This window comes from Callithrix jacchus, chromosome 14, assembly GCF_049354715.1.
Source record: "Callithrix jacchus isolate 240 chromosome 14, calJac240_pri, whole genome shotgun sequence".
NCBI classification, from domain to species: Eukaryota; Metazoa; Chordata; class Mammalia; order Primates; family Cebidae; genus Callithrix; species Callithrix jacchus.
In genome coordinates, this window is record NC_133515.1 from 55,998,417 (window position 1) to 56,013,296 (window position 14,880).

Here is a 14,880-nt window from a genome sequence, read left to right on the forward strand (position 1 = left end):
AGCATCAAAAAAAAGATCATCCTGAGAAAGTAATGCTTGAAATTGTCTATTTAATTTGAAACAAGAAAAAGTATGCCCAACCTAACAACCAGGTATGATACAATCTAAATAGAGAATGAATGCACGTTCATAATTCTGCTATTCTTTTGCAGAAACTGCTCAGTATTATTTACTTTGCAGCTGGTTTTCTAGAAGAGAATGCTGTACCAAACCATTCACGCTATATTTACATAATAAAAAATCTTTCTAAATTAGACAGTACTTAATTCAATTTACTTTGACTCCATGACTTCTTGCAATGTGGTCTTGAACAAATTTTTGTCCACACATAAATGTTTTGTTTTTGTCATAGATGGAGTCTCGCTCTGCTGCCAGGCTGGAGTGCAGCGGCACAATCTCAGCTCACTGCAACCCCCACCTACCGGATTCAAGCAATTCTCCTGTCTCAGCCTCCTGAGTAGCTGGGATTACAGGTGCAGGCCACCACACCCAACTAATTTTTGTATTTTTAGTAGAAATGGGGTTTCACCATGTTGGCCAGGATGGTCTCGATCTCTTAACTTCGTGATCCACCTGCCTCAGTCTCCTTAAGTGCTGGGATTTACAGGCTTGAGACACCGCACCCGGCCACGTGAATTTTGTATTTGTTTCTTGATAAGATTATATTTACCTTCTCTATACATTTACAAACATATCTTTTTTTAAGTGCACTTCTTCCTTTTCTGTTCTGTTTGGTACTTCCATACCTTCTTTCCTTCCCTTCATTTATATATTCACATCAGCACCTATTCTATATCTGTCTATGTGTGCATACACAAACACACACATTTAAGAATTTGTTTTACAAAAATGTGATCATATTATATGCACTTTCTCCATCTTACTTTTTTTCAGTAGTATCTCATCAAAATCCTTCTAAGGCAACTAGTATAGCTCTAATTGACTTCTTTAATGGGCTACATCTGATGTGATATGGATGGATGTACCATGATTCAATCAGCCATTCAGTCCCCTATTGGCAGCCCTTTACTTCACTTCAAGATTACTGTTCGCTCATTTTGTTTTTATTTAAAGCATTTAAAGACCATTTGAACAAAGTACTGACATATGAGCTTATTTTCTCATCTATGAAATAAAAACACTATCACCTATCTTAATGGGCTATTCAAAGGACAAAACAAGATAAAGTATATACAAATCTCTGGCACAAAAGGGTAAATTAAAACGACAGACTTTTTTTTCTTTTTTTAAATTAGTATTAATAGATTACATATAGGACTAGCCATATTTGGTAGTTTTAAAGATATCGCTGTAACTTATTAGTTGTGCTTCTCCTCAAGAGATAGAACTTGATTCTCTCGAGGACCAATGAATCTAGTGACTAGCTTCTAGCAAAGAGAATAAAGCAGATGTAACAATAATATCCCTTTTAAGATTAGATTACAAAAAACTCTTGACTTCCTTCTTGAATGCACTTGTCTGCATGCTCTCCCTCCCACCCCCAATTACTTGCTCTAGAGAAAGCCAGCTATTTTTCATAACATTCAGGTAACTTATGCACAGACCCACATGATCAGGAAGTAAGACCTGCCAACAATCATGTAAGTAAATTAAGAAGCACATCTTAGGCCTACCAGTAGCCACATGAGTAACTATGAAAACAAATACTTCCCCAGATGAGCCTTGAGATGACTGTAACCCAACAGACAGCTGATTGTACCCTTATTAGAGATCTTGATCTAGAACCATCCAGATAAGCCACTTGCAAGCTCCTTGCCCACAGAAACTAAGACAATATAGGTTTGTGATCATATGCCAATATGTTTTGGGTAATTTGTTACATGGCAACAGATAACTCATAGACCACATAAGGAATAGTTATAGAGAAATATTTGTTTATAATCATTCCATTTTACCTTCTTCCTTTGAATTCAGTCAGACCAGATCCATAAAACAGAGGAATTCCTAAATAATCAAGTTGTTTGCGTTCTATCCACTTTTTGACTACAAAGACAAATTTATTTTTAAAAAGATTCATGTTATTTCAAAAGATATTTCTCACCTTTCTGTAGACAAATTTCTTTAGCTAACCAAAAATGTAACTAGATCTTCCTAGAAAACACATTTTTTTCCATCAGACATTTCTAATGGCCTCAAACTATTTGTTACCACTATAATCAACAAAAAAATTAGAAAATTTTAAATTAAATCAATAATAAAAATGAGTCACAGTCTTTGTATATTGATACCATATATACTAATGTTTCAATCTATAAAAAGAATTCATTACTTTATATGCTAGCTAAATTCCTAAATATAACATATGTTAACCACCCAAGGATCAGCAGCGAGATGGCTTTTTCTTCCCTATTACTTCAAAATCTATAAGCATACTGGACAAAACAACGACAATAAAAAACACAAAAACAGAAATTGGACAGAAAAATCATCTTACTTTGAAATTATTTTATACAAAAACTGGTTCTGATTAAACTTAGTTTACAAAAAAATCAAATCCACTTAAATAATCAGTTAATCATTTTTTCATGATTCTAGCCTATATGTTTTATGTTTAACACAGCTCTACTGATAAACATTCAAGTTTAATGGATTCTATTTGTCACTCTGACATAGTTTCAGTAGTTGGTAAATACAATCTTAATGTTTAGAAGACTTTTTTAAGAAAAACAAAGTTAATTACTGAGGGCAGACTCATCATTCTTATTCCTAAACATGATGTAAAAGACCTTGACTATACAGTCATTACTCCTGTTTACTTCTTTAATGTTTTTCTTAGCCCATCAACATCACATTTACAAAATGCTGTTATTTTTCCTCTCTGCTTATATTCATTTCCCATTCAAATCTTCTATCTGGTAATTCTTAACAGTTGGTATCCAGCTCCAATTAATGTTCCAACATTCAAGTTTCTAACATCTTCCTAAACATCTTAAAGTTTAATTAATCATTTCCACACCTTAGCCCAATCCATTCTATAATCGTTCCTTTCTTATACATATATCTGCTTCCCATTTTAATGTTTTTTCCTTATAGCCTTCCTATCCAAATGGTATACTGTAAAAGAAAAAATTTCAATCTACTATCTTTTATACTTAAAGAACTCTTGGTAGCTTAGATTAACAACCTAACATTTTATGTAAAGTAGTAGAAACAACTTTGACTTAAAATATATAACCCATTATGTATGTCATGTCGAGATTTGTATACCATCTGTCTTGCTTTTAGATGTTATAACAGTTAACTGTATCACTTTACAATAAAATTTCTATTGAAAAGAATTTTCCAGAAGGCCAGAAAAAGACCAAAATATCAACACTCACTTTAGCAAGAACATATACGGAATAGCTTGCTTTGCTAATTTTACTTACTACAGTCTTTTTTTGCAACTCTCTGATAAAATTTAAGTTCTGAAAATAACGGGCCATTTTCTTGATATTCCTATAAAAAAGAATAATTAATTTTACTAGGAAAAAATAATACTAAAGATGAAATTGTTATTTCACTGTGAAAATAGGAACATATATATGTAGTACATAATAGTACTTGAATCACTTTTTATACAACATAGGCACCAGATTTCCACTAAAAATCTCAGAAAACACTAAATAAACTTGAAGAATCTAATTTTTAAACAACATATTGTACAACTATCCCTATACAGTCTTACACTTTTAAAAGTAGTTTTCTTACAGAAAACACTTACTAAAAGCACTGAGAACTGTATACATAAACATACACAAACACTCACTGTATACCAACATATATATCTGAGTGATACATAGCAAACTATCTTTGTGGTCCACTCACACATGATACCTTTACTGAGTGGTCTACTGTATTTCATTCACTATACTAGGTACAGGGGACACAAAAAGAAATAAAACCCTATGCTCACCTTTAAGGACCTTACCTTCCAGATTCGAGAGGTAGAGAGGGAGAGAGGGTGTTTGGGAGGGAAAGAGAAAGAATAGCTAGATAGATAACACACCAGGGTAAGAGTTGGCAATACAGAAAAACAAAGGTTCTCTAGTCTTAATGTTTTAACAATGTGAAAATAGATCATAACATTAGGTTTACTGATAAGGCAACAGCTACAAAAATTAAGGTGAAAAACATTCTTAAATAAATAAAACAGAAAAGGGAAAAGTCAAATATATGTGAAATATAAATCTAAGAGCAACACTTACCACTTTTACTACATGTCTTGCATCTTTATCTGGTTTATTTGTGGGGAAAGCTGCACAAAAAAAACACGATGGAGAAAAATAGTTATTCCCAATTTCTGAATACCTACCATATCCCAGACACTATGCTAAGTACTTTACATATTAAGTTTATTAATATAATCCCAACAACCTTTTATGGTAGTAGGTATCCATCATCTCCATTTTATATAAGATGCTACTAAAGTTTAAGAAGTTGAATAAATAAATTGCTCACTAAGAGGTAACATATTGGAGATAGAAACTCAAATCTGCCTGACATTATAGCCCATACACTTTATCATAAACCATATTCAAATATTTAAATACAGAATCAATAGACAATATGAATCATATAGATCCAAAATGTAGGGAGAAATATTTTCTAGATATTTCTAGATGGTATTAAACCCAATAGATAATACATAGTAAAATCCATTGATTCAATTGCACTAAATTAGAATCCATAATGATTCAGAAATAAAAATTGTTTCAATTTAAGTAGAAAGCTCAAAACAATATATAATTGACAACATTCTAGAATAAGCAAGTTTAAAATGAGAAAATCTTTAAAAATATCTTCTGAACCACCAATTACTTTTACATTAAAGAATACATATCTCATAAATTCATTTCAATTTCAAGTTACCTTACTTATTTTTATTCTTATTTTCCATTTGTAGTTCAGACAGTATAATTCTACTTTTGAAAAACTCCAGTGTTCAAATTTTAAAATAAATTAATCTTTTCCTTTATATTACCTACATTATTAAAAGATTGCTGTTTTCCAATCTCAATAAGAGAAATTTATATGTATATTTATTTGTACTACAAAAGACTAAATCTTTATCATTCGTTGATTTGTTCACTCTCTATCCATTCATTTGTTTACTCGTTTAAACATTTATCAAGAAGCTAGAATATGCCAAGCACTGTGTTAACTGTCTAGATGATGTTTGAAGGAAAGGGAAAGGAACAAAGGTGGAACTACTATCGACTACAATTGAAAATCAGTAATAAACAGACTTGAGAACAGGATCAAATACATTTTTATATATTCAATATATTTATTAAAATGCTGTGTCCTCTTATTAATGTCATCCTTTTCTTTCTTATATCAGCTGTTTCCTTTTTAATCACATCTTAAATATAAAAATGTCACATATTTATTAAAATAAACTGTACACTACAGTTGAGCCAATTAACGCACAATTTTAAGCCATTCTCTAAAGTTTTTAAATCAGCAAGGCTACTAGCCAGTTGAAGAAAGTATTATTTCAATTCTACCTAATATAGATATAAATTGTAAACCCAGACCTCTTTGCAATAACAAAGAAACTGAACTTGCTTATAGCACTTAAAATTATCTTTTCACCTTTATTCATATAAAGTTATTTTATTTTTACTCATGCAATAGTCCCAAGGAAACTGCAGAAAGAGTGGATTAACTAGATCCACTTTCTCCTAAGAAAGAAGAAAACTGAAGGGTTAAAGAAAAAAAAATTTTAGAATAAAATATAAAATACAAAATAAAAACACCTGAGTAAATCTATTTTTAGCCACATTTTTTTTTTATATTTTAACATCTCTGAAATCTGAATGCATCTTAAAAGTGGTGACATTTTACAGCTGCTGTTGAGCACAGAGCAGTTATGACATAGTTATTGCTTATGCACACAACACTCAAAACTGTCCATTTGTCTTTACTTAACTGAGTTATGTACATAGCTGATAGTATTATATGTGGAATTTAACTTAATGATTTGGCACTGAGAAGAAAAATGCTTGTGTATATAGAAAAGTTAACTAAACAACCCAAAACAGGGCAGCAGGGCATGAATTTGTTATCAGTGAAAAAAAAGTTTATTAAGATATGACTGCAACTACTGAGTATGCTGAGTTTCTTAAGAAAGACAAATTTTAAGGGTATTCTGTCATAGTTTAATGGGCAGCATTAGGTATTAGATATAATCAGCTCCTACAGAAAATAGGAATGTTCTCTGGGCAAAAAAGAAACGGCAAGGGAAATTAGAAAATACATAGGACTAAAGAGTAAAAATGTCACATTGAAACTAGTTAGAATGCAGTTAAAATGCATATTTATTACTTGTCTTCCTCTGCTAGAATGTAAACTCCAAAAACAAAGAAATATTTTTGCTTTATTCAGATGTGTTCTAAGCACCTAGAATAGAGCCTTGGGCATTATTGAATAAAAAGTGTTACCTAGAGAAAAATTTATACAATTAAACATTTTGATTTTAAGAAAACTAAAAAATTAGTGAGCTAAGTGCTCCCCTTAATAACTTAGAAAAATAAAGACATAACCAGAAATTAATAAAAAACTGAAAAGGCCTACAACAATAATCTCTCAGTAGAAAATGAGCACACCTAACACACATATTATGGTTTCTAAATATCATTTTCAATAAAATGAATCAGGGCTCATTGGAGAAATGGCTGATTCCAGAGCTGAGACAGAGAAAATAAAACTTAAGTAACTTAAGCAATAAAATTTATAATATTAGGATGGTGCAAAAGTAATCACGGGTTTTGCCACTGAAATTAATCATGTTTACTTTCGCACCAACCTAATACTAATGAACTGTAATCCACAGGAAAAAAAATCCATCATCTATACCGATGTAAGTAAATAAATAAATGGGAGAGATGAGACAGCTCTTTCCTGTAGCTGAAATAAAATAAGAAATATAAATTAAGAAATGTAGAAGAAATGAGAAAAATGAAAAAAATCATCATTTGGCAAACATGACAGTAATAACTGGGGCAAGCAAAAGTCATTAATAGATACTAAAATAGATAGGCAAATGGATGATTAAAAGCAACACAATGCAAATACATTCAATTCTTTCTACAAGATACTTATTAATTGTAAATGGAAAATAAATTTATTGCAGGCTAACCTGGTAGCTAACACTTTAACTATTAAAAGGGATCAAAGTTGATATCACTAATGATGTACAATAAATCATGCATCTACTGATATATAACTGGGAGAAGCGTAATACATTTTTATGATATTCTTACTAAATAATATATAATCTGAATTTAAAGCTAACCCAAAATGAAGGACAGTCTACAAAATACTAGCTGGTACTCTTCAAAAGTGCCAAGCTCTTTGCAAATCACCTAAGAGGTAATTACACAAAATATATAAATAACTCCTATAAATCAAAATCAACAAAAGTCAAGTTTAAAAATGGGCAAAATCAGCTCAGTGCAGTGGCTCACGCCTGTAATCCCAGTACCTTGGGAGGCTAGTGCGATGGCTCAAGCCTGTAATCCCTGTACTTTCGGAGGTCAAGGTGGGCTGATCATGAGGTCAAGAAATTGAGACCATCCTGGCCAACATGGAGGAACCCCATCTCTACTAAAATACAAAACATTAGCCGGGTATGGCGGCACACGGCTGTACTCCCAGCTACTTGGGAGCCTGAGACAGGAGACTGGCTTGAGCTTGGGAGGCAGATGTTGCAGTGAGCAGAGATCATACCACCGCACTCCAGTCTAGGCCACAGAGTGAGACTCCATCACAAAAACAAACAAACAAACAAATAACATGTAACAATAAAGATAGCAAAAACATACTCAAGAGATTTTGGAAAAGATAAACTAATATGATAAACATTATCATCAGTAAACTTAAAAACTTAGAAAGAATGACAATTTCCTAGAAAAAAAATTTAGCAAAATAATTCAGAAAATAAAAAACCTGAATAGAAATATAATCATTAAAGGAAACAAATCAGTATTTCAAAAAAAAAATGTAGAGTCTTCAACTTACAATGATTCCACAGGGTTTTTCAGCTTTACAATGGTGTAAAAGCATTGTGCATTCAGTAGAAATCACACTTCAAATTTTTAATTTTGAACTTTTCTCAAGCTAGTGATATGAGATATGATACACTTACGTGAGATATTCAACACTTTATTATAAAATAGGCTTTCTGTTAGATAATTTTGTCCAATTGTAGGCTAATACAAGTGTTCTGGGCACATTTAAGGTAGGGTAGGGTAAACTATGATGTTTAGTAGATTAGATATATTAACTACCTTATTGACTTAACAATTTCAATTTATGATGGGCTTATCAGGACATAACCCCACTGTAAGACAAGGAGTATCTGTACAGATAAGATGGAGTAGGAATACTCAACTCTAGCTCTCCCACTGAAAATAGCTACAAAATATAGACAAAAAAGAAGACTAGCTATTAGAAGGCTCTTAAAAAGTAAAGAAAGGTTTCCACTCAACATATTAAGAGCTTGGAGGTCCTTACTCCCCTCTTTTCAAGGGGGAAAAAAAAAAGAAAAACAACTATCTGAAAATCAACAGCTTTTCTTTAATCCATCAGAGAACTGAGGTTACAAGGCAAATCCATCACAGAACTGAGGTTACAAGGCAAAAACAAAAAAACTGTTAGGTTACAAGTTGTGCCTAACAACTTGAAAGGCAAATGAATACAGAGAATCACAGCTTACAGGGGCAGAGTTTTGCCATGAGCCCTCCATATTCTTATAGTGAGTATCAGAAAAATCTCCCAGCTGGGGAAGAAGAAACTACTTTGCCAGAACATAATCCAATATGGGAGAAGAAAAATAACCACTCCAGCCTCCTCTAGCCTTCCTAGCTCACCTAAGCACAGTATAGGAAGCTGAGAAATACTGGTGAAGGTTACATCCTGGGGCATAGGCCCATTAAAAAAAAAGAAGATTTACACTAATCATTAGGGAAATCCAAATTAAAACCACAAGATACCATCTTGCACCAGTCAGGACGACTATTATTAAAAATTCCAAAAACAACACATGTTGGCGAAGTTGCAGAGATAAGGGAACATTTATACACTGCTGGTGGGAATGCAAATCAGTTCAGCCACTGTGAAAAACAGTTGAAAGCTCTCAAAGAACTTAAAATAGGAACACCATTCAAGCCAGCAATCTCATTATTGGATATATACCCAAAATATAAATTGCTGTACTAAAAAGACACATGCACATGAATGCACATTGCAGCACTACTCACAATAGCAAAGGTCAACCTAGATGTCCATCAGTGGTGAACCAGATAAATAAAGTGTAGTACATATACACTACGGAAAACTACACAGCCACAAAAAGAATGAGATCATCCTTTGCTGCAACATGGATGGAGCTGGAGGCCACTATTCTAAGCAAATTAACAGAGGAATAGAAAACTAGATACTGCTGTTCTCACTTATAAGCAGAAGGAAAACACTGAGTACACATGGACATAAAAAAGGGAACAAAAGACAATGGAGCCTACTTAAGGGTAGAGAGTAAAAGGAGGGTGAGGACTAGAAAACTATGCTGATTACATAAGCGACAAAATTATCTGTACACCAAACCTCCATGAGATACAATTTACCCATGTAACAAACTTGCACATGTACCACTTGAACTTAAAATTAAAGTTGGGTTGGAAAGAAAACAAATAATAAAAGTAAAAAACTGATTTAGTCATAAGATTATAAAAGGCCTCATATTCTACCACACCTTACCAACACATCAACAGTAGACCCACCTTGCAAGAAATGTTTTTAAAAAGCTCTTTAGGGTGAAGGAAAACAATATATGTGTTATTCCTCAGATCTACATAAAGAAATAAACTGTGACAGAGAGGAATAAATAAATAAATAAATAAAAGCTTTCTAAAACTTTTAATTGGCAAAGAGTTTGTTCAAGTAACAACCATGTACTGATTTATTATAGCTTATGAATAAGTGAAATGAATTACAGCAAGAGACAGGAGAGAACATTTATAAGGTACCTGCACTAATTGTGAAGTAGTATAGTGTTATTTCAAAGTAAAGTTTGATTAGTTGTAAATGCTGCTCTGTAAACTCTAGAACAACCACTAAGAATTTTTCTAAAGAAGAATTGATATGCCAAGAAAGGAGAGAAATGGAGTACATAAAATATTCAATTAAAATCAGATAAGGCAAAAAAAAAAGGTTAAAAAAAAAGAAAGAACAAGCATAACAAATAGAAAACAGTTAAAAATAGTAGCAGATATTAATCCAAATATACCAACAATCACTTTAAATGTTGATGGTCTAAATACACCAATTAAAAGACAGATAGTGACAGAGTAGATAAAATATAAGACAACTATATGATGTCTATAGGAAACCCACTTTAAATATAAAGACATAGATAACTTTAAAGTAAAGGGCAAAGAAAGATATATCATGCTATCACACGTCAAAAGAAAGCTGGAGTAGCTATATTTATTCCAAACAAAGCAGATGTGATAGTTAATACTGAATGTCACCTGGAATGGACTAAAGGATGCAAAGTATTTATCCTGGATCTGTCTGTGAGGGTGTTGCCAAAGAAGACCAGCATTTGAGTCAGTGGGCTGGGAAAGGCAGACCCACCCTTAATCTGGGTGGGCCCAATCTAATCATCTGCCAGAATGGCAAGGATAAAAGCAGGCAGAAGAATATGAAAAGATTTGACTGGCTTAGCATCTCAGCCTACATCTTTCTCTCATGCTGGATGCTTCCTGCCCTCGAACATCCAACTTCAATTTCTTCAGCTTTGGGATTCAGATTTGCTTCCTTGCTCCTCAGTTTGCAGATGACCTATTATGGAATCTTGGTATCATGTGAGTTTAATACTCCTTAATAAACTCCCCTTTATATAAATATAAATTATATATATACATATATACAAAATAAAAATTATATATTTTATATAAAATTTTATTTTATATAAATTATAAAATATATAATACTATATATATCAATATATTATATAAACATTATGTATGTATATAAAATATATATTTTGCATTATATAATTTTATATAAAATTATATATATATATATATGCACACAAACATATATATGTGTGTATGTCCTTTTCTGTCCCTCTACAGAACCCTAACTAATACAGCAGATTTAGAACCAGAAAACCATCAGGAATAAAGAGAGATATTAAATATTAATAAAGGGGTCAATTCTTCAGGAAGACATAATAACTCTTAGTGAGTATGTACTCCCAACAGAATGTTAAAATACATGAGGCAAAACCAAAAAAAACTAGAAGAATAGACAAATCCACTGTTATAGCTGGAGACTTAAACACACTTCCATCAGTAATTGACAGATCCAGCAGGAGAAAAGTCAATAAGAATATAGTTGAACTGACAGCACCACCAATCAATGAATTAAACTGACATTTACAGAATACTTCATCCAACAACAGCAGAATATACATCCTTATCAAGCTCACATAGTATATTCACTAAGACAGAAAACATTCTTGGCTAAAAAATACACCTCAGCAAATTTAAAATAATAGAAATCACACAAAGTATGTCCTCAGACCAAAATGGAATTAAATTAGAAATTAATGACTAAAGGTCAAAATATATGGAACTTAAACAATGTATGTCTAAATAACATATAGATCCAAAAACTCAGAGTACATTTTAAAAAATATTTCAAACTCAATGAAAATGGCAATATAATTTCTAAAAATGTGCAGAAGTAGTGTGTAAAGGGAAATTTAGAGCATTGAATACATATATCTGATTAGGAGAAAGACCTATATTAAACTACCTAAACTTACATATTAGAAAACCAAAGAAAGAAGAGTTATATAAACTTAAATGAGGTAGAAGAAAAGAAATAATAAAAATAATAAAAATCAATGACATTGGAAACAGAAAAGCAATAAAAAGAAGTTGAAAAAAAAACAAAAGCTCATTCTCTGAAAAGATAATAACTTTAATAAATTTCTAAGCCAGGCTAACCAAAACAAAAAGAATATATATTTTACTAATATCAGAAATGAAAGAAATAGGAGTCATCACTAATTATCACATGGGCATTAAAAAGATAAAAGAATATTATGAACACTCAATATCCACAAATTTGGTGACTGAGAAGAAATGAATCAATTTCCTTGGATGACAGAATCTATCAAAACCCACATGAGGAGAAATAAAGAATTTAAATAGCCACATATCTATTAAAAAAAATTAAATCAATAATTAACAACTTTCCAAAACAGAAAGCACTGGGCCTGGGTGGACTAACTGGTGAATTCTACAAACATTTAAATTAAAAATAATACCCATTCTCAACAATCTCTCCTAGAAAACAGAAGCAAAGGGAACATTTCTTAACTCATTCTATAAAACAAGCATCACCCTAATAACAAAATTAGATAAAACCATTAAAAGAAAAAAAAACTACAATTCAGTATCTCTAATAAATACAAAAGTCCTTAACTAAACATTAGCAAATCAAATCCATCAATGCACAAAAAAGATTTATACACCACAATTTAATGAGATTTATTCCAGGTATACATGGCTGGTTCAGCATTCAAAAATCAATTAACATAATCCAACACATCAATAAGCTACAAAAGAAACATTATATGATCACATTAAAAAAAAACAGAGAAAAACCATTTGACAAAATCTAATTCATAATAAAAACTCACAGTAATACTAGAAATAGAAACTTTCTCAACTTGATAAAAAAATCTACAAATAAAAATAAAGCTAAAATTAAGCTTACTGCTGAGAAACTAGGTGCTTTCATTTTAAGACTATGAACAAAGCAAGGACGTCTTCTCTCACTTCTCCTATTCAACATCATACTGAAAGTCCTAGCTAATACAATAAGACAAGAAAAGGAAGTAAAAGGTAAACAGATTGCAAGGGAAGAAATAAACCCATCTTTGCCCACATATGACATGATCATATATTTTGAGAATCCAAAAGAATCAATGAAAACACCCCTGGACCTAATAAATCACTATAGCAAAGCTGAAGGATGTAATACAAAAGTTAATTTCTTTCTTATATAACAGCGATGAACAACTGGAATCTGAAATTAAATATAATACTATTTATATCAGCACCAAAAAAATATGAACACTTAGCTAAAAATATAACAAAATACATACAAGATGAGGAAAACTACAAACATCTGATGAAAGAAAATCATCATGATATGGAGGGATACATCATGTTCATAAATAGGAAGACTCGTATTCTTAAGATGTCGGTTCTACTCAACTTGATATATAAATTCAAAGCAATACTAATAAAAATACAGCAAGTTATGTTGTGGATATCAACAAATAGATTCTAAAGTTTGTACAGGAAGGCAAAAGACCCAGAATAGCAAACAATACTGAAGAAGAACAAAGTCAAAGGACTTGCACTAATCAAGTTCAAAGTTTTCTATAAAGCAACAGTAATTAAGAAAATGTGGGCCGGGTGCAGTGGCTCAAGCCTGTAATCCCAGCACTTTGGGAGGCCGAGGCGGGTGGATCACGAGGTCAACAGATCGAGACCATCCTGGTCAACATGGTGAAACCCCGTCTCTACTAAAAATTACAAAAAATTAGCTGGGCACGGTGGCGCGTGCCTGTAATCCCAGCTACTCAGGAGGCTGAGGCAGGAGAATTGCCTGAACCCAGGGGGCGGAGGTTGCCGTGAGCCGAGATTGCGCCATTGCACTCCAGCCTGGGTAACAAGAGCGAAACTCCGTCTCAAAAAAAAAAAAAGAAAATGTGGTACTGCAAAAATAATAGAAAAATACATCAATGGAATAGATAGCCTAGAAATAGACCTGATACAGTCAAATATATATAGTCAGCCAATCTTTACAAAAGGGCAAGGCAATTCAATAGAGTAAGGGTAGTCTTTTTAGCAAATGGTACTAGGACTGGACACTCACATGCAAAAAAGTGAACCTAGACACTGACCTTTCATAAAAAACAACTCAAAATAAATCATAAACCTAAATGTACAATGCAAAAACAATAAGCTTCTGGAATATAATACAGATGAAAATCTGGGGGACCCAGGTGGTAACGAGTTTTTATAGATACAATACCAAAAGCATAACCAATGCAAGAAAAGAACTGTTAAATTGAACTTCATTAAAATTTTAAAAATTCTGCTCTGTCAAAGACATTATTAAGAAAATAAAATGATAAATCACAGTCGGGGAGGAGATATTTGCAAAACATATTTGATAAGACATATCAAAACTATATAAAATATTCTTAAAACTCAATGATACAAAAATGAACTCACTTAAAAATGGGCAAAAGATTTACCAGAAACTTCTAAAAAAGATGTAAGGATGTAAAATAAACATATGAAAAGATGCTCAACATATATAATCAGGAAATTGCAAATTAAAACAATGAGATACAACTACACATCTATTAAAATGGCTAAAATCCAAAAACACAGACAATGCTAAATGCTGACAAGGATATAGCACAATAGGGATTCTCATTCATTGCTGGTAAAAATATAAAATAGAACAGCCACTTTGAAAGACAGTTTACCAGTTTCTTACAAAGCTAAACACAGTCTTACTATACAATCCAGGAATTGCACTACCAGGAATCTGCCCAAATGAGTTGAAAGCTATGTTCACACAAAAATCTGCACATAAACATTTATATCCACTTTATTCATGACTGACAAAAACTGGAAGCCACCCAGACATACCTCAACAGGTGAATGAATAAACAAATTATGATACTATGATTTAGCAATAAAAAGAAATGTGCTACCCAAACCACAAAAAAGATATGGAGGAACATTAAATATATATTGTTTTGTAAAAGAAGCT

The 14,880-nt window shown here is 32.0% G+C and overlaps 1 protein-coding gene across 7 annotated transcripts in view; it reads right to left on the minus strand.

Moving 5' to 3' along the window:
* The window catches only part of VRK2 (VRK serine/threonine kinase 2), a 103,990-nt gene that overhangs the window by 64,321 nt on the left and 24,789 nt on the right, over positions 1 to 14,880 (minus strand). For all 7 annotated transcript variants that reach the window (XM_035272514.3, XM_078349290.1, XM_002757737.7 and 4 more), the window contains exons 3-5: positions 4,209 to 4,258; positions 3,390 to 3,459; positions 1,917 to 2,004 (exon numbers count right to left, since the gene is read on the minus strand). In XM_035272514.3, coding sequence (XP_035128405.3) covers positions 1,917 to 2,004; positions 3,390 to 3,459; positions 4,209 to 4,258 — 208 coding nt within the window. The remainder of the gene's footprint in view (positions 1 to 1,916; positions 2,005 to 3,389; positions 3,460 to 4,208; positions 4,259 to 14,880) is intronic.